This window comes from Littorina saxatilis, linkage group LG17 (assembly GCF_037325665.1).
Source record: "Littorina saxatilis isolate snail1 linkage group LG17, US_GU_Lsax_2.0, whole genome shotgun sequence".
Lineage (NCBI taxonomy): Eukaryota > Metazoa > Mollusca > Gastropoda > Littorinimorpha > Littorinidae > Littorina > Littorina saxatilis.
The window spans coordinates 34,559,497-34,578,292 of record NC_090261.1 but is presented as its reverse complement, the minus strand read 5'-3'; the positions used below and the strand labels follow the sequence as shown (position 1 = coordinate 34,578,292).

At 44.0% G+C, this 18,796-nt stretch overlaps 1 protein-coding gene across 1 annotated transcript in view; it reads left to right on the top strand.

Annotated features, from left to right (window-relative positions):
- Window positions 1-18,796, top strand: part of LOC138953619 (ubiquitin carboxyl-terminal hydrolase 34-like) — a 98,622-nt gene that overhangs the window by 34,660 nt on the left and 45,166 nt on the right. Inside the window, exons 22-35 of the mRNA XM_070325494.1 lie at window positions 3,406-3,492; window positions 4,727-4,825; window positions 5,158-5,240; window positions 5,949-6,103; window positions 6,517-6,633; window positions 7,406-7,591; window positions 11,836-12,039; window positions 12,445-12,732; window positions 13,189-13,377; window positions 13,888-14,004; window positions 15,255-15,401; window positions 15,755-15,847; window positions 16,297-16,383; window positions 17,874-18,041. Of these exons, the coding sequence (XP_070181595.1) occupies window positions 3,406-3,492; window positions 4,727-4,825; window positions 5,158-5,240; window positions 5,949-6,103; window positions 6,517-6,633; window positions 7,406-7,591; window positions 11,836-12,039; window positions 12,445-12,732; window positions 13,189-13,377; window positions 13,888-14,004; window positions 15,255-15,401; window positions 15,755-15,847; window positions 16,297-16,383; window positions 17,874-18,041 (2,020 nt within the window). The remainder of the gene's footprint in view (window positions 1-3,405; window positions 3,493-4,726; window positions 4,826-5,157; window positions 5,241-5,948; window positions 6,104-6,516; window positions 6,634-7,405; window positions 7,592-11,835; window positions 12,040-12,444; window positions 12,733-13,188; window positions 13,378-13,887; window positions 14,005-15,254; window positions 15,402-15,754; window positions 15,848-16,296; window positions 16,384-17,873; window positions 18,042-18,796) is intronic.

Genomic DNA, 18,796 nt, shown 5'->3' with positions numbered 1-18,796 from the left:
CTCTGGTGATGGCGGGGGGCCCTTCCCGGGCACTTTCCCATTGGCTCGTGTCCATACAGAGTCAATGGATCGTGGGGGTCGTGAGGTCGGGCTTCCGTCTTCTCTGGAAAGATGGCAAGGCTCCTCTGGTCAGGCGTCCGCCGGCGTTCAGGCCTCCCTCCTCGCAGGAAGCCATTTCCGTCCTTTGGTCGGAAATAGACTCCCTGGTGCAGAAGGGCGCAGTGGAGAAAGTCCTCGACCACAGTTCCCCTGGGTTTTACGGACGGCTTTTCGCCGTCCCCAAAGCCTCAGGGGCATGGCGTCCTGTCTTGGACCTGTCGTTCCTCAATACCTTTTTGAGGGAGATAAGGTTCAAGATGGAGACGCCAGCGTCGGTCAGGGACTCTCTCCGCCCGGGAGATTGGGCGACTTCCATCGACCTGACGGATGCATACTTCCATATTCTTATGCATCCAGCCGACCGGAAATGGCTTCGTTTCCGGTGGGCAAGTCAGGTTTACCAGTTTCGCGCCCTTCCTTTCGGCCTGTCTCTCGCCCCTTGGGTCTTCACCATGGTCGTGAGACAGGTCTGCGCGCTGGTGAGGTCGCGGGGTGTCCGGCTACGTGCCTACCTGGACGATTGGCTCATCCTGAGTCAGAGTCAGGCGGGGTGCGAGCAGGATACCCAATCGGTTCTTCGGGAGGCCAACTTGTTTGGCTTCTCGATCAACCGATCAAAGTCGGAGCTGACGCCGTGTCAGACGTTCACCTACTTGGGAATGTCTTTCGACACGGTGGCTTGGACGGTTCAGCCCTCTCAGAAGAGGGTGGACAAGCTCCAGGCGTGCATACGCTCCACTTTGCCTCTCCCGAGGGCCTCCCTGCGGACTTTGGCCTCCATCTTAGGGCAGATGGAGTCCATGGCTCTCCTGGTCCCCTTGGGGAGGGTCCACAAACGTCCCTTTCAGCTGGCGCTGAAGCCGTTCGTGGACTCTCCCACGGTGGATTGGAATGCCCTCATCCCTCTCCGGGGATGGTTCCAATCCGCTACCCTTCCGTGGCTGGACACGGAGTGGGTGTGCAGGGGCGTGCCGATAGCCCTTCCTGCCCCAGACTTGGACCTGTTCACGGACGCGTCCTTGGTGGGGTGGGGGGCTCACACAGACCAGCTGACTGCGTCAGGTCTGTGGTCGGCAGATCAGAGGATGCAGCACATCAACTTGCTGGAGCTAGAAGCCGTGGCTCTAGCTCTGGACAAGTTCCGGCCCTCCCTTCAGGCCAAGCATGTTCGTCTGTTTACAGACAACACGACAGTGGCAGCTTACATCAACAAGCAGGGAGGGTCGCGGTCTCCGTCGCTTTCGGCCAGGGCCTGCGAGATCCTGATTTGGTGTTCAGAGCATCAAATCAGGCTTTCGGCCAGGTACCTGCCTGGAAGCTTGAACACTCTGGCGGACGCGCTCAGCCGCTCCGACAGAGTGCTTCAAACAGAGTGGACCATCACTCACGGAGCGCTGGATCGTCTCTGGTCTCTTGTGCAGAAACCTCAGGTGGACCTTTTTGCCACCAGGTTCTCGAAGAGACTACCAGTGTTCGTCTCACCATTCCCGGATCCCGAGGCGTGGGAGACGAACGCGATGGACATTTCCTGGTCAGGCCTGGAGGCTTACGCGTTCCCGCCATTCCAGTTGCTCACGCGAGTTCTCAGGAAGGCGGAGCAGGAGGGCCCGTCCCTCCTGCTGATCGCTCCTCTTTGGCCGTCTCAGCCGTGGTTCCCGGACCTGCTGAGACTCGCCCAGGGCCCTCCCATTCCTCTCGCTCTCACGCGAGGAGAACTGGTACAGCCTCACACCGGCAGCCTCCACGCAGAGCCTCAGATGCTGAATCTTCACGCGTGGAGGTTGTGCGGTCTTCTCTGAGGCGCAAAGGGGCATCAGATCTGACCATGGACCTGGTAGGACGCTCGCACAGAGCATCTACCTCGTCCGTTTATGAGTCACATTGGAGGGCCTGGGTTACCTGGTGTCACGAGCATCGGCTGGATGCTACGGCGCCCCGCACGATGCACGTGGCGAACCATCTTGCTTTCATGTCCTCTCAGGGAGCTTCCGCTGCCTCGTTGAAAGTAAGAAGATCGGCCATCTCGGCGACCCTACGCCAGATAGGTCGCTCTATAGATGTTAGTGGCGTGATCGCTGGAGTCATCAAGGGCGCTTCCCTTTCTGACGTCAAGTCTCGTACGCCCGTTCCTAAGTGGGATCTCTTATTGGTCATGGAGTTTCTGCGTTCAGCGGATTTTGAACCTCTCAGAGATGCCAGTTTTGCGAATCTTACACGCAAGTCCCTTTTCCTTTTGCTGCTAGCATCGGCACGAAGGGGCAGTGAGATCCACGCTCTTTCCGGTAATTCGGACGACATTTCCTTTGAATCAGATGGGTCCGTTACCTTGCGGTTTCGACCTGAGTTTCTTGCGAAAAACCAGGCTCCCGAGCGAGCTTCTCCTTTGGTTCATGTCAGGCCGTTGTCCACTATTCTGGCTCCGAATGACCCAGACTTAGTAAATTGCCCTGTTAGAGCCCTTCACATCTACCTTGCCCGTGCTCAGTCTCTTAGATCCGCAGCTCAAAAGCTTTTGTTTATTTCTCTCAATACGGAGAGACATAAGGATATTACTAAGACGACTCTGGCCCGGTGGGTGTCGGCGCTCATTAAGCATGCTTACGAGTGGAGCCGCCGCAATGAAGGGGGGACACAGCCTGTCCTTCCTCTGGAATCAGCTCGGGCTCACGAGACGCGAGCTTGGGCTTCCTCCTTGGCCGTGTTACGATCAAGAAGACTGGAGGAGGTGCTACACACCGCATACTGGCGTTCCGAGGATGTCTTCATAAATTTTTACCTGCGTGACATCTCGGCTCTTCGCCAGGATGGATCTAGAGCTTTGCCTGCCATGGTGGCAGGGGGTCAGCTCTTGACAAGGATTTGAGAGTGAGTTTGAACTTTTTTCTTGCCCACCGCCTTGTTGTTTCAATCTGCTACATGTGATTCGGAGTAGGAATATGTAATTTAATCGAAAATTTTATTGTAAATTTTCATTTAATAAATATACCTACCCGAATCACATATCGTAGTCCCTCCCACCTACCCCGCTTATGATTTGGAGATTTTATTCTTCGAGTCGAATGATAGGGGTCACGTGGTCAGTAGCAGTAGTGACGTAGTACGCAGGAGGGGAGGTAACTCCCTGGGTGCGTCGTCATTACCATAGCTACGTTTACACTTTTTTAGTTGGGGTTGCTCCCCTTAGACGGGTAGCCTTTTCAGACCTAGCACTTTAGACTGAGTCAACTGCTACATGTGATTCGGGTAGGTATATTTATTAAATGAAAATTTACAATAAAATTTTCGATTTTGGGTGATTTGTTTCAGATCTGTGTATGTGTCTCTGAGGTTGCTGCCCAAAATCTTCAGCTCCTTTCAGAGTTTCAGGAATTCTGAGCATCACAACATTACCATGTAAGCGATGTAATTTTCTGTGTTATGTTTCGGTGTTTATAAACTGTTACTTGATTTGTTGTATCAAGGGTTTTCTTAAGCAGTGTTGTAGCATGTGTTCGTGGCATGCTACCATTAAATTTAATTGTTCTCTTTTCCCAAGTCACCCAGAATATTTCAGCTACATGTAAAGAGAGGCATAACTCTCAACAATGTGTATCAACATTATTTAGAATAGGTCTTGGATGCAATGAACACTTTGTTAGTAGTTTTGGTTATTTTTCAGTTGAAGGAGCATTTTTGACTCACATGCGAAGCAAAAGTGAGTCTATGTACTCACCCGAGTCGTCCGTCCGTCCGTCCGGACGTCCGGACGTCCGTCCGGACGTCCGGAAAACTTTAACGTTGGATATTTCTTGGACACTATTCAGTCTATCAGTACCAAATTTGGCAAGATGGTGTATGATGACAAGGCCCCAAAAAACATACATAGCATCTTGACCTTGCTTCAAGGTCAAGGTCGCAGGGGCCATAAATGTTGCCTAAAAAACAGCTATTTTTCACATTTTTCCCATTTTCTCTGAAGTTTTTGAGATTCAATACCTCACCTATATATGATATATAGGGCAAAGTAAGCCCCATCTTTTGATACCAGTTTGGTTTACCTTGCTTCAAGGTCAAGGTCACAGGAGCTCTTCAAAGTTGGATTGTATACATATTTTGAAGTGACCTTGACTCTGAACTATGGAAGATAACTGTTTCAAACTTAAAAATTATGTGGGGCACATGTTATGCTTTCATCATGAGACACATTTGGTCACATATGATCATGGTCAAGGTCACTTTGACCCTTATGAAATGTGACCAAAATAAGGTAGTGAACCACTAAAAGTGACCATATCTCATGGTAGAAAGAGCCAATAAGCACCATTGTACTTCCTATGTCTTGAATTAACAGCTTTGTGTTGCATGACCTTGGATGACCTTGACCTTGGGTCAAGGTCACATGTATTTTGGTAGGAAAAATGTGTAAAGCCGTTCTTAGTGTATGATGTCATTGCTAGGTTTAGTTATTTGACCTTGACCCTGAAGGTCAAGGTCATGTCAAGGTCAAGCATGTGAGTCGTATGGGCTTTGCCCTTCTTGTTAAGGAGTGACTATTCTCATGTATAGTACAGCAGGTAGATTTACAGCAACAAATAAGTGATGCTCACATGAGCTCTAAAGTAAGCCTTCAGTATTTTGCATGTCGCAGGTGGGCAGAGACAGAACTGCACATGATGCGTCATTTCTTCAATGACTTGGTCCATTTCACTGAAACTAGGAGTGCAGCCACCATGCCACCAAATGCGCTGTAAGTTCAGTGTCTAATATTGGAAGAAGATTGTTATGCTTGTCTGCCCGACGGGGGGATGAGTGATGGTGGTGATTGTGGTGCATCGTGAGAGAAGTTTAAAGTGCATTTCGAGTTTCATTTGGAGAGGTGTTGTCTAATCAGTGGCATGAGTGTACTTTTTTGCTTCATAACTACATAATTTCCAGTTATTTGATTTGTAAGATTTTTTGACATTTTTTTAATCATTTTATAAATGAACTGAAGGCAGTTTTACCATGATCTTGAGGAGTTGCATAACATCTTCTGCAAGACATTGATCAATGCAATATACTTTGCGTATCCTTTAACAGGTACAGTTTCCGAGACGAGATTCAGGTTCGCCTGATGTTCTTAACCATGGTGTTCTCCATCCTGGGTTCTCCAGACAGATTCCGTAAGTAACACTGTAACTACCCCAGTTAAAATTAACTTTTTTTTTACAGATGAATTGTTTTTATAAGATGCTTAGGAAGGGTTGTTTGCACACATTTTGCATCAGTCTTAAGATTTGAATACATTCATATATTTGTTTATAGTACTGGTTGTATCTTTTTTGGAAAGAAATGTTCGACATAGCGATGGAGTTGTTAAGCTTACTTTGACTGGTTACTAGAATACAGTCATGACTACTTTCTATGGAGGTGAGGCTTTAGGGTTGTTGCCTGATACATTGTTACGGTTAGTAAGATCATTTACATTGTGACTGTTTAAAAGCATCAGCCTTTGTTGTACTGTTGAACCTGTCTATAACGGCAATGCAAGGGACCAACCAAAAGTGGTTATTGACAGAACGTTGCTGTGTAAAGATGAATCATAGTAAACAAAAAACTCATCAGGGATCCTTTGGGATGGTGGTAATGGACAGGTGGTGGTTATGAAGAAATGGTCAGTGGGGCAGGTTTGACTGTACCGTGGAACCCTCCTTTTAAGACCTTCAAAATTCTGAGAAAATCAGGTCGTAAAAAGGAGGGAGTTTTAAAATGGGGGTAAATCTACCAAGGCTATGAACAGAAAATCTGAGAAAAGAGGGTCTTTAAAGGGAGGGAGTCTTAAATTAGTGGGTCTTTAAATGGGGGTTTGACTGTGCTATTTGTGACAGCAGGACTGAACCAGGAGCAGGTGGACACACTGTGGAGGTGCCTGGCACAGAACCCTGCCTGCTCCGACGACTGTCTCTCCTGGTTCCTCAACCAGGCCAAGAGCAAGGACCACCATGCACTGGGCGTCGAGACCTTCCGCCACATCTTCCTGGAAAAGGTGGGTGTAAACGAGATGATGAGTTTGATTGTAGACAAGATAATGTGTTGTTTTCTTCAGCTGAATAATGTGTCTGTCAGTTGCATGCTACTTTTTCAGATTTCACTCTTGCATACGTACTAAAACACTTTCACGCATCACTCGGAGGGTGGGTGTGCATTTATAAGTTGTTTGGATGGAATGATTGTTGTCAGGTGTGCTTGGAAAAACAGCCTAGATGTTGTGCTCTAATAGCATAACTGACACTCATGTGCTGCAGTTTTACCCTCCAGGGGTGGGTATGCAAAAACTGTTATGTCAGTAGGCAGACCTCAGTTTTCAGTGTTGGGTTTCCAGTTTTCTGTTCACCCCTCAGATGTGTGTAGATTGTTGTGAGCTGTTTACTGAGAAATATTTGTTTCCATTTTATCCAGATCCCACAGCTCAATCCTGAGAGCATGACGATGATAGGTCTGAACCTGTTCCAACACCTGTCTCACCTGACACGCATGTCCAGCACCTCTCACCACCCTCCTCTTACTGAGGACCAGGTAAGCAAGAAAGAGTGGCATGAGGTATGATAAGTAGGTGTGGCTAAGTATCTGGGTTATATTTGATGCGGTGTTTGCAATTTAGCTTGTGTTCATTGTGTAGAGGTTTGGTTGCCATGGTAGCTATCATTTCTTTTCTTTTCCTTTCTCCCTTTTCTGCCCTCTCCCAATTGTGCCCTCTCCCTTTTCTGCCCTCTCCCAATTGTGCCCTCTCCGTTTTCTGCCCTCTCCCTTTTCTGCCCTCTCCCTTTTCTGCCCTCTCCCTTTTCTGCCCTCTCCCTTTTCTGCCCTCTCCCAATTGTGCCCTCTTGTTGACCTCTTCTTTCAATGTTTTTAGCACCTTGTTTGAGCATCAGTTACTTCATTACAATCCAGTGTTTCTGTGTAAAAGGCAATACAAGCCCTTGTTTTAGTATTGAATGAAAAAGAATAAAATGGGCCAACACAGCTTCTTTTAAGCACACACACGCACACACACACACATACACACTCACTCACTCACTCATTCACTCACTCACTCTCTCTCTCTCTCCCCCTCTCTCTTTCTCTCTCTTTTTTTCTCTCTCTCTCTCTCTCTCTCTCCCCCCTCTTTCTCTCTCTCTCTCTCCCCCTCTCTCTTTCTCTCTCTTTTTTTCTCTCTCTCTCTCTCTCACTCTCTCTAAATCATTTCTCTTATCAGAAGAGGAAGTACGTGGAGAATTTAAGGTGGATTTTCCAGTGTTGCTGACTAAACATTGTTCAGCTTACTGATAGTGCTAAACATTTTTTCCAGATCTGCGGCATGGACCAGATGTGGCAGATAGCCCTGCAGGCGGAGAACAAGGACGTGAGCATGACGGCCACCCAGGTCATCAACAACTACTACATCAACTACGGCGGCGGCATACTGGACAGGGAGGACATGTTCATCAGGCGATGCATGCACAACCTCATCAACACCCTCACCAAGATCAAAGAGGTCAGAGAGAAAGTGGACCCGGTAGCTCAGTTAGAGCACTTGGTTTAAACATTTTATTCATATACAAACACACATGACAATACAACAACATGCTTGCAAAGGAGCACAACAAGTTTAAACTGACTTGTAATCTTCGGGTCACAGGTTCAAATCTCAGCTAGGATGAAAGTGATGGCTTTGGTTGAGCTGGTTTTGTATAGTGTGTGTGGGGTTTTGCTTTGTGGGAGTAACGTATAGTGACTATGAGCAGGTATTCCAAACTGAATTTTGTATTCCCTAGTATTTTTCAGATGTCAATTTTATTACATAGAACTTTGTATTCTGATTCAAATGATACCAAGATTTTGTTGGAGACTTAATTAGTTCATGAGATATGATTTTTTTAATATTTAATTTTTTCGACCTTTTTTTACATAACATTAGAAATGAACAAAACATCAAGTTTGAAGTTCTCTCAAACTCAAACTAGTGTCAAGTAACAAATAAAATCTCTTTTACATAGTTGCTTATAACATATATTAGACCTCTGATTTTTTGTGAGCTGCAAATCTTTAATTTCTGACTTCTGCAGATGATTGAATATGATAAAATGTCAAATATCTGCACCCAAAACATGACACGTTTGTAAACGCTAAGTCCGGAAGAGAGATACATTCTTTAAAATGCAATATCTCTGCATCTAATTAACTCACAACAATTCTTTTGGTATCATTGGAATCAGAATAAAGAGATGTGCCTGTTTGTTTGTAAATAGTTAATATTCAGTGAAAAAAAATGTAACTTCAGAATGACATTAAAATTAAATTTATTTGTAATAAAACGAATACGACGAATAACCTTTATCGTAGGAAAGTACAGCCCAGCGACACAAGTCTTCCCATTACGTGCAAATCCAGAAATTCCACAAAGACTGTTCTTTAAGACATACTCACTTCTGCACACACACACAAATCTTATTGCTGGGAGTGGTTTCTTTCTTTATTCATTTGGTGTTTAACGTCGTTTTCAACCGTTCAAGATTATATCGCGACGGGGAAAGGGGGGAGATGGGATAGAGCCACTTGTCAATTGTTTCTTGTTCACAAAAGCACTAATCAAAAATTTGCTCCAGGGGCTTGCAACGTAGTACAATATATTATTACCTTACTGGGAGAATGCAAGTTTCCAGTACAAAGGACTTAACATTTCTTACATACTGCTTGACTAAAATCTTTACAAAAATGGACTATATTCTATACAAGAAACACTTAACAAGGGTAAAAGAGGAAACAGAATCCGTTGGTCGCATCTTACGACATGCTGGGGAGCATCGGGTAAATTCTTCCCCCTAATCCGCGGGGGGTTGTTGGGAGTGGGAGCGCGCTAGGGTGCTACAATCCTGTTGAACTTGACTTCGAGATCATCCACAGCAGGAACAATCCACAGTCGGTTGGCAGGCTGTACTTCAAAGTCCCATTCAAAAATGTAATGAGCCTCCGTCAGAGCCACATCATCTACTTTAGGCCACCTGAAGCTGTCATTCCTGGCTTTGGTTCGCTAAAGGTACTGAACAGTGCCTGATTGCGGACTACACACCTCTATCACCTGTCCCACACAAAAGCTGTCATCGTAGTAGGTAGCCACCCACTGCCCTTGGGCTGAAAAAGTGAATGGCTGATCGTCCGAAGCTCCCTCGGGAGGCTGACAGCTACTTGCAGGTGCAGCAGTGTTGTCCAGGCGTCTTCGCTTTTGACGGGTCTCATCTTCAGGATTCTCATTAGCAGTAGAAGGAACTGATTGTTCTTCAACTTGTTCAGGTTGCCCTGGTTTCTCTTTCATCTTCTTGATAAGCCTGTCAAGCATTCCACTCAGCCAGGCGGATGGGTAGGATACATCAGGAAAAAGGGTGTCGAACCATCGGGATACCTGAAATTGCAATAATCATTGTAAGCAAAACGTAACGCAAAAGAACAAATTCTCTGGCATGCGCATTGGTTGTTTGACTGCAGCAACATCAAACCTGTAAGTGAGTTTTAAATAATCGTCAAAATGATTTTGTGGTGGCAGATTTGTCCAGTTCCATATAGAAGCCAAAGTCATATATTGTCCCAATGGAGTAAGTCAAATCAGACTTGAACTGAAAGAAAACAAAGCTTGAAAACAGATTAGAATGTAGGAGGAGATTTTCTGTGTCAAAAATTCATATTTGAAGCAAACACAAACACACAAGCAAAACATGTTCAAATAGGGTGTGGGGTAGGGGGGCAGTTAATATAAATTGCTGTTATTAACTTCATATGTGCAGGTCACTTTTGGGGACACAATTTTGTTTTTGGGAATACGCACCCACAACCTAACTAGGAACTGACAAATATTGAAGCAAAACTAAAAGTTACTATAGAAAAAAATGTATCTTACATCTTTTGAAGTTTTATTGCCTTCTGCTTGAAGAGCCACCAATTGCAGCAAGGTGCGGTTGGTCAGTTCTACTTTTGGAAGCAAAGGTGGTCTTCCTTTTCCAGGCAGTAGACTTCTCTTCAGGGGTCATGTGTCATCAGCTGAACAAACATTGAAAACAGCAGAAAGAAAGTTAATATAAAAAGAAACAAAGTTGATGGCATACATTTGAGATAAACCAATTGTAGCGAAGATTGATGCATGTTACTGTACACTGTGTTAAAAGTAAACAAAGTATTAAAAGGAACTGGTCACGCCCACTTAAGAACTCACAAAATGTGGTCTAAATAAGAAATAAAGTGGTGAACATTCAAATAAACAACTGTTGTATGAACAAGTAAACTTCCATGATAAAACAGTATTCTGGTTTTTACACGAGAAAAAAGGGAAACAAGGGGATATATCCTTTGCCTGCGCCTTGCTGTGAAAACGAAAGTACACACTACCTACTTGGAGGTGGTCACGTGACTTTGAAAAACCTGTAACTATTCCACATATTCAAAGTAATCTGTTCAAATTTATGTCGAATTTTCATTTTCAATTCCTTAAATATTGCTAACACGTATCATTTCTCCATATTTTTCACTGACATTAAATAATCAACAAAGTTTTCAACCAGTACATTAACGCGTCTTCACGGTCTTGACCTAAATATCATTTGATCTTACCTTCGCTGATTCAGAAGGCCGATTTGATGACCATACATACAAATAATACAAATGAACAGCAGAAACAGGAATGCCAAGGCATAAACTTACCAACTAGAATGCTGAGAGGGGTGGATGGCAAACTCTGATCATCACAAACTTCGTTTGTGTGAGACGCCGTATGAACACAGCGCTCGCCATTCTTGTCCGACGCCGAATGTTGAAAACAGTGTCAGCGCGCTCACTTTTATCGGCAGTCACGTCGCGTGAGAATTAATCCATGACTTGAAATGCCACTTTTCCGACAGAAAATTGAATTATCTACAAAATGATATGCATTTAAGCTGTCCTGTTTGCATTTTTCATCCTGAAAAAACGCTGCAAAACTTCCAACGACTCATTTTGCGCCGAACTATCGGGCCGATTTTGGTCATTTGCATACCGGAAGAAAGCTCAGCTTGTGTTCTTTCCGTTGATTGGCTGTTATTGTCAGCTACGACCACTCATGCGACGTGACAGAGCCTCAACGCGGTAAGGGGTGAAACGCGTTTTGGTCGCGAGCGCTATGCTGTCGGAACGTCGACGCGAGGGTGAGGTACTTGTAAATTAAAATTAAAATATATCTCGGTCACAGAAAATCACAAAAAGTATCTCATTAGAACCACAGAACATTGATCTTTATTGTAATATACATTCTTTTTCTGTTTATGAACGTACACAGTCGAAATCAACAGTTGAAAAGCACACAAAAAATGCTCAAAATGGCAGAATTTCCACTTCAGCGTGCCAGTTTGGAATACCTGCTATGAGTATTAGAGACAGAAATAGATAAAACTTACATGAAGAATAATGAATTTTTATTTTTTTTCAATTGAAGCGAAATACAAATGTGGTATAATTGTGGAGTTCAAACAGATACTAACCGCAGCTTTCGACCTGACATAACTTCACCTGTGATAATGTTAAGCACTGGAATACCTTCAGCTCCCTATTATTTTTATGGAGGAGTGGCATGAATGCTAGGGAATATTCATTTCAGTACAGCCAGGTTATAACAAGAAGATAATTCTTTCGTTTAGGTCAACATTGCAGAGTATTGACTCACCCAAATTGAACTTAGAATCTTCGTGCCTAATTTTTCTCTTTTTGTATTGCTCACAGAACCCAACAGTGTACCTGCAGAGAGAGCAGAGGGTTCTGATTCTCCTGAAGAATCACCTGGAACTGTTCAACCGCCGCTATGCCTTTCACCTGCGTACCTGGCAGCTGGATGGCGTGGGAGTGATGCCACATCAGGCACAGGCGTCGGGCAAAGTGTCGTCACCTCTCAGGATCATGCTGCAGACTTCTGGCATCACAGAGAAGGTGGGTGGTATGGTGATCGAATCGACATTGTGAGAAAACTTCGCAAGATAGGGGGAAATAATTGTTTTGAAGTGAAGTAAACTTGACCAAGCTTCTGGTATGTCCTGTCATGCATATTAGGAGATTATAATAAGGATGGGTTAGTCACCTTAAAAGTTTCCAGATTGTTTGAGTGTATGTAACTGTGAGTTTTGATTTAAAGCTTTTTTAAGAATAAAACTACTGTTCAGATTTTCTAAATTACCCCATAGTTTAAAGTCAATTCAGTTCATGCAAAATGTTTTTTTGGAAGGTCTTAATGATTGATTTGGTGTGTTGTTTTTCTCCGTGAAATGTTTGGTAAATTTGCAATTCTGTTTTAGATTCATTTGTGGTCGTGGTCATTCTTACCCTTTCTTTCCACAGACTCAGCTGGACATGCTGAGCTCGGACCTAGTCTCCGAGCTGCGCGCCGAGGTCACCCGCTGGTGGGAGATGCTGCAAAAGCAGCAACAGCAGCAGCAGGAGCAGCAACAACAGCAGCAACAGTCCATGTCGGAGCTGCCTCACAGTCACCACGGTCACCAGCTTCTGTCGCCCATCCTGGGAGCGATGCTGGGCGACGGCCCCATACGTATTATCACCCTGGGTCAGGAGCTGACGGTGGACTTTGACGAGAAGTCGCTTGGAGAGGTGGGCATCAAGGACATGCAGGTGAGGACTCTTCAACGTTTTCTGTGTTTTGCACATGCCAAATTTTTTCTTTTGTTGTTGTTTTTCTTTCTTTTTGTTGATGGACAATAAAAATTGTCAGTTTTTGTAAGAAATGAAAAGAAAGCACAGGGATTCATTTACAAATAGAAGGTAAATAATCTAGTACCTACATCTAAAAGGGAATTTTAAAGAGGTTATTCAATTGAAGACAGAAAAGGCAAAATGTTTGCCTTTGCGTATTTGAATAGAGTCAACATTTTCAGGTTTAGCAGCAGGACGAGATAAGGCGCACCGTTTTTCACTAGTACCTAAGCCAGATGGTAGATTTTGGATTTTCATACAATAATACCACACTTTGATCCAGAAAACTTCACCACAATGTTCTCTATAACAAAGCATGCTCCAAAAGCATAATGAACATAGTTTGATGATCTGCTACATTCGATTCTCTTGCAGCTGGTGTTTGTGTCAGTGGGTGCTAGCCGTCAGCCTAAAAGACACGATGGTTCGCTCCCCTCCTCCTGTTTGCCGCTTCCAGACCGCGCCAAGATCCCTCAGAATCTCTTGACACAGGAGCCCCACTTTGGAAACCTCTTCACGCTCCTTGAAAACCTCAGCAATGTTGGTTCCGAACTAGATCATCTGGTGAGTTGTTGTGGCGTCAGATGTAGTTGATAAAAAAAAGTACTGGGGTATCAGATGTAGAGAAAGATGGTGTTGATATAAAAAAAAGTTCTGTGGTGTCAGATGTTAAGAAAGATGTTGCCGCAATTTTGATTCACATTAGCATGATATGTTTGGAGGTAAATTGTTCAAAGCAAGGTTGTTCACTATGAATAGGATTTCCATGATAACACCATTATCAGACATACATGGCAGGGTGGTTACTTCAACTTGTCTAAAGCAGTGCTTTATTTATTTTTTACTAATCTCTGGAAGACTGATTTATGTCAATGGGTCTGCTGGAAGCAATAAGTCGTTTTCACACAAGACAAGGCTAGGTTTTGTGTGAGATTTCCTTGGGATATACAAGAAAGAACGCATGGCACACAAAGCAGATGATGAACGTAAATAAACTGACACAAAGCACTCAAAAGAGAACAAATTAGAACCTTTAGCATTCATGTATTGAACTGGTTCTTTTCTGTATTACAGGATAGCCAGGAGCGTGCCAGCATTGAAGCGGATGCACGACGACTGTCTCGCAGCGTGTGGGAACTGCTGATGATGCTCCCTACAAGTCCCCTACACCTTGAAGGGTTCACCCAGCAGGTAAGTTTCCCCGCTGCTCGTTTGATGAAAGACAGTGAGAGAATGGGCTGGGGGTTTGTTTGTTTGCATTTTAGAAATGAGTTTCTAAACTCCATGTAGGGGCTTATGTTAATGCTATGAGCTTTGAAGATTTGAAGATTTTCACTGCAATAGAAAAAGAGAAGGGAAAAAAAGCCCCGAGATGCTTCCTTTTAACAGTTTATTCGTGTCTGGGTTTGTATGCTGGGTTTGAAGGTAAGAGATTCAGCCATGCTTGTAGCAGATTAATCGCAGGTCATGAGTTTTGAGGATGTAAACTCTAAATCAAAAGACTTGCATTACAGAATGGCGAGCCAGCTTCAGCTTCTTTTTTTTGTAAAAAGAGAAAAAAAGAAACAACTACTGCAATCATCAACAACAGCAAAACTTTACATCTTTACCTCTTTCTTCATTATTTGACTCGACACCATTATAGGTATCATCCCCAGGTGGTTTAACCCCTTCACTGCCCAGCACGTACTAGATATGTGGTCATGTTTGGTTTGTCATACGCCCATACACGTACTAGGTACGTGGCATTTACATCAGCACTTTTCAGGACATTTGTGAAAACTAAATGGGAGGTAACCACTGTCCAACTTCTTGTAGGGGTTTAAACTCAGTTCTTTCCCATTGACCGTTCAGATAAGTTAGTACCACGTGGTAAAAACATTTTTAGAAGTTTTTTCCGATCTGTAAGATTCAAAATGGCGGCCGAAAGTCAGACATCAACTCGTAGACCTGTTTTTAAATGATACAGTGTTCTGGAAGCTCTACAAGAAGTGATTTATGGATTACCACACAGAAGAATACTGTTATGGGCTGTAATGTGAGTACCTGATGTTTGACACCAGTTTTAGCTGTGTTTTCTGCGGTTTTACGTGCTGCAGTGTGTGTGTGAAAGTTTGGAAACTGTAATTTTTGACAAAAATGGTCATTATATCGATTTTTACTATAACAATCACAAACAAAGTCCAATGATCATGTTATCAGATAATAACCAAGGGTGTAAGCAAACCACATGCCAAAGATCTAAGAGATATCTTAATAAATGATTGAGCAGTGAACAGATTAGTGAACCTACTGAAGAAAGCGAAATTTGCCCTGGCGCACAGCAATACCAAAATGCTGTTATACTGTGGCAGTGAAGGGGTTAACTTCAAGTCATCAATGGTCCTGTTTTCTGAGTTTTGAATCACACGCTCTCTCTCTCTCTCTTGCCTTGTACACAGGATGGTGAGACGAGCCGTGGTGACGCCAGCAGCAGCAAGATGATGTGGGACAGGTTGCTGCCCCCTCACAGCCCCCACCGCCTCTACTACTCCCTGCAGATCGTCGAACAGCTGGCCTACGGCAAACAGCAGCGCAAGAAAGCTCTGGTCAGTTGCTGTCTTTTGTTTTAATGCCACATACTGCACCATACCCTCATTATTGCCATAGCCCCGGTGGATTGGCCAGATTGCGCCAACAGATTTTGTTAGATTTCTGTATTTTTTCTACTTTCGGTAACCAGACTAACAAACTTTCATCATGCGCTGAAGTGCTTATCACTGTGAGGCCCAATGTTTGGTGAAACAGAATTTTAAGTTGTTTGTGTGGCCTGAACTAAAGTACTATTTTGAAAATGTCTTTAAAAAAAAAGAGCCGTTACATAATAACGATGTTGTAAGTGCAAAATTATCGCCAGTTGAGAAGACATTGTGGTGACATCATGAAACATTCCTGTGTGCAGATGAGGACAGGGGGTGGAGACGCTCTGGCCTTTGCTTCAGAGGGAAGCTCAGAAACAGGCGCTGACTCGGACACATCTGACTGGAGCTCCAAGGTAGGCTGCAGTGCTGACAAGAAGACAGAATGATGAATAAAGAGAACATGGAAATTAGAACCAAGAGAGAAAAGAAAAGGCAGAAAATGATGAATATAAATAAAATCTTTAAAAAAAATCATTTGAAAAATACAAGAACGAAGAGGGAAAAATCTGCAGGTGTTCTGCGAAGTGGCTTTTGTGTTGCTTTCTTCAGTCAATACTATAGAGACAGAAGGAAGTTATTTTGATCATTGGTAGTTGTTTGAACAACAAAAATAAATGTAAGAATCTAGATGGGAAGACTGGATGGAACCCTGTGTGTATGTCTGTGTGTGCCTCTGTGGGTATGCATGCTTTGTTTAAAGTCAGAGCTTCTGTCAGGAGTTCAGAAATAAAGTAGCTTGGCACATCATGTACATGTCACAGACATTTCTTTTTGTCATTTCTGGATGATTCTTTCCTTTCAGTTTGTGACGAAAGGAGGCATGTCTCACTTGCTGAGTATCTTCATGACTGGAACACTGCAGCCACAAGAGGCTGAGTCCTGGAGCCAGGTCAGTAGTTATTCAAAATCTCTTTCACTGGTAAGCAGCTTACTCATGTGTTTGCTTACTTCTAAGCTGAACTGTTTAGAGAAAAAACGGAAAAAATTGATACTGTCACAAGCATTTGTTGTCTGAAGTGGGAGAAGTATGTTTTCCTTGCTTCTTCCTTTTTGACTCACATGCGAAGCAAAAGTGAGTCTATGTACTCACCCGAGTCGTCCGGCCGATCGGAAAACTTTAACGTTGAATATTTCTTGGACACTATTCAGTCTATCAGTACCAAATTTGGCAAGATGGTGTATGATGACAAGGCCCCAAAAAACATACATAGCATCTTGACCTTGCTTCAAGGTCAAGGTCGCAGGGGCCATAAATGTTGTCTAAAAAACAGCTATTTTTCACATTTTCCCCATTTTCTCTGAAGTTTTTGAGATTGAATACCTCACCTATATATGATATATAGGGCAAAGTAAGCCCCATCTTTTGATACCAGTTTGGTTTACCTTGCTTCAAGGTCAAGGTCACAGGAGCTCTTCAAAGTTGGATTGTATACATATTTTGAAGTGACCTTGACCCTGAACTATGGAAGATAACTGTTTCAAACTTAAAAATTATGTGGGGCACATGTTATGCTTTCATCATGAGACACATTTGGTCACATATGATCATGGTCAAGGTCACTTTGACCCTTATGAAATGTGACCAAAATAAGGTAGTGAACCACTAAAAGTGACCATATCTCATGGTAGAAAGAGCCAATAAGCACCATTGTACTTCCTATGTCTTGAATTAACAGCTTTGTGTTGCATGACCTTGGATGACCTTGACCTTGGGTCAAGGTCACATGTATTTTGGTAGGAAAAATGTGTAAAGCAGAAGGTCAAGCATGTGAGTCGTATGGGCTTTGCCCTTCTTGTTTCTTTGTTCAATAATGATTTCTTCATCGTCATCTTCGGCATTCAATGCATGTAGCACCATTTTTTGCACTAAATTTTATCTACAGATGAGGACGGGCGCAGTGGCGTGGTGGTAAGACGTCGGCCTCCTAATCGGGAGGTCGTGAGTTCGAATCCCGGTCGCTGCCGCCTGGTGGGTTAAGAGTGGAGATTTTTCCGATTTCCCAGGTCAACTTATGTGCAGACCTGCTAGTGACTTAACCCCCTTCGTGTGTACATGCAAGCACAAGACCAAGTGCGCACGGAAAAGATCCTGTAATCCATGTCAGAGTTCGGTGGGTTATAGAAACACGAAAATACCCAGCATGCCTCCCCCGAAATCGGCGTATGGCTGCCTAAATGGCGGGGTTAAAACGGTCATACACGTAAAATTCCACTCGTGCAAAAAACATGAACAAAGAAGAAGAAGAAGAAGGACTTTGTAGTAAAATACAAACAAACAAATATAAGTGTCAAGAAATAGAGAGAAGAAACCCTTTTCATGGCTGATATTATTGTTGAAAGCCCTCAGCTGTATCTAATCTTCCTTGAAACGGTTTTCAGTGGAACCAGGAGTGCCTGGCGTACCTGCTGCGGATAATCACGCAGTTCTCTGTGGAGCGTCAGGACGTGGAGAGCATGTTGGAGGACGAGGCCCAGGAGAGCCCCAGGAAGAAGATCCGCCGTCTGCGAGGCCTGGAGGAGAAGGTCCTCATACCACGGATCATGCAGGTATGTGCAGTCGAGGGGAAGAAGGGGGGGGGGGGGGGTGGAATGCGTTAAAGTTGTACCTTATTGGGCACAAAGAACATGTCCCCCAAACATGGCAAACCTTTGCGGACTTGAGAAACGAGTTCTGGCCAGAGATGGCGGACCCGATGAAGAAACTGTAGGGTCCGGCAGAGTTCTTTCGGCGAACTGCACACCTCATTGCATCAACAACGTTGACAGTCTAGCATGGCACCGGGAACGCAGAAGAAGAAGAAGTACCTTATTGGTATGGTTAGCCACAGGGAAAAAAATGTATAATGTCTCAGGGAGTTTGGAGGAGAAAGTCCTTGTTACCTGTATCATGCAGGTCTGAGGGAGGTGTGTGGGTAGGAATGTGGCCTGGTGGTTAACCTCTGGTCCCAGGTTCGACCCCTGGATAGAAAAGGAAGAGAAAATAGTGTCCATTGGTGCATGTGGCTATTGCCAGAGTTCTGACAGTCTGGTAAGGGTTCTGGCAGTCAGTGTTGTCTGAAGAAAGTTAAGCCAGGTCCTAACCAAGTGTAACAATCATGTGATGGTATTGGTGGCTCAAGGAAAAAGTCAGGCAGATTTGCTTAGCCCTCATGCACCCATGAGGGTTAGTTTGCTACTATAATTATGGTATGTTGGTCTCAAGCTGTCTTTTTTTTTTTTTTAGGGGAGTGGATTAATTAGTAGCCAAAATGTTGGCTTCCTCAAATGCTTCTTTGAAGTTCACTCTTGTCATTTGTTGCATG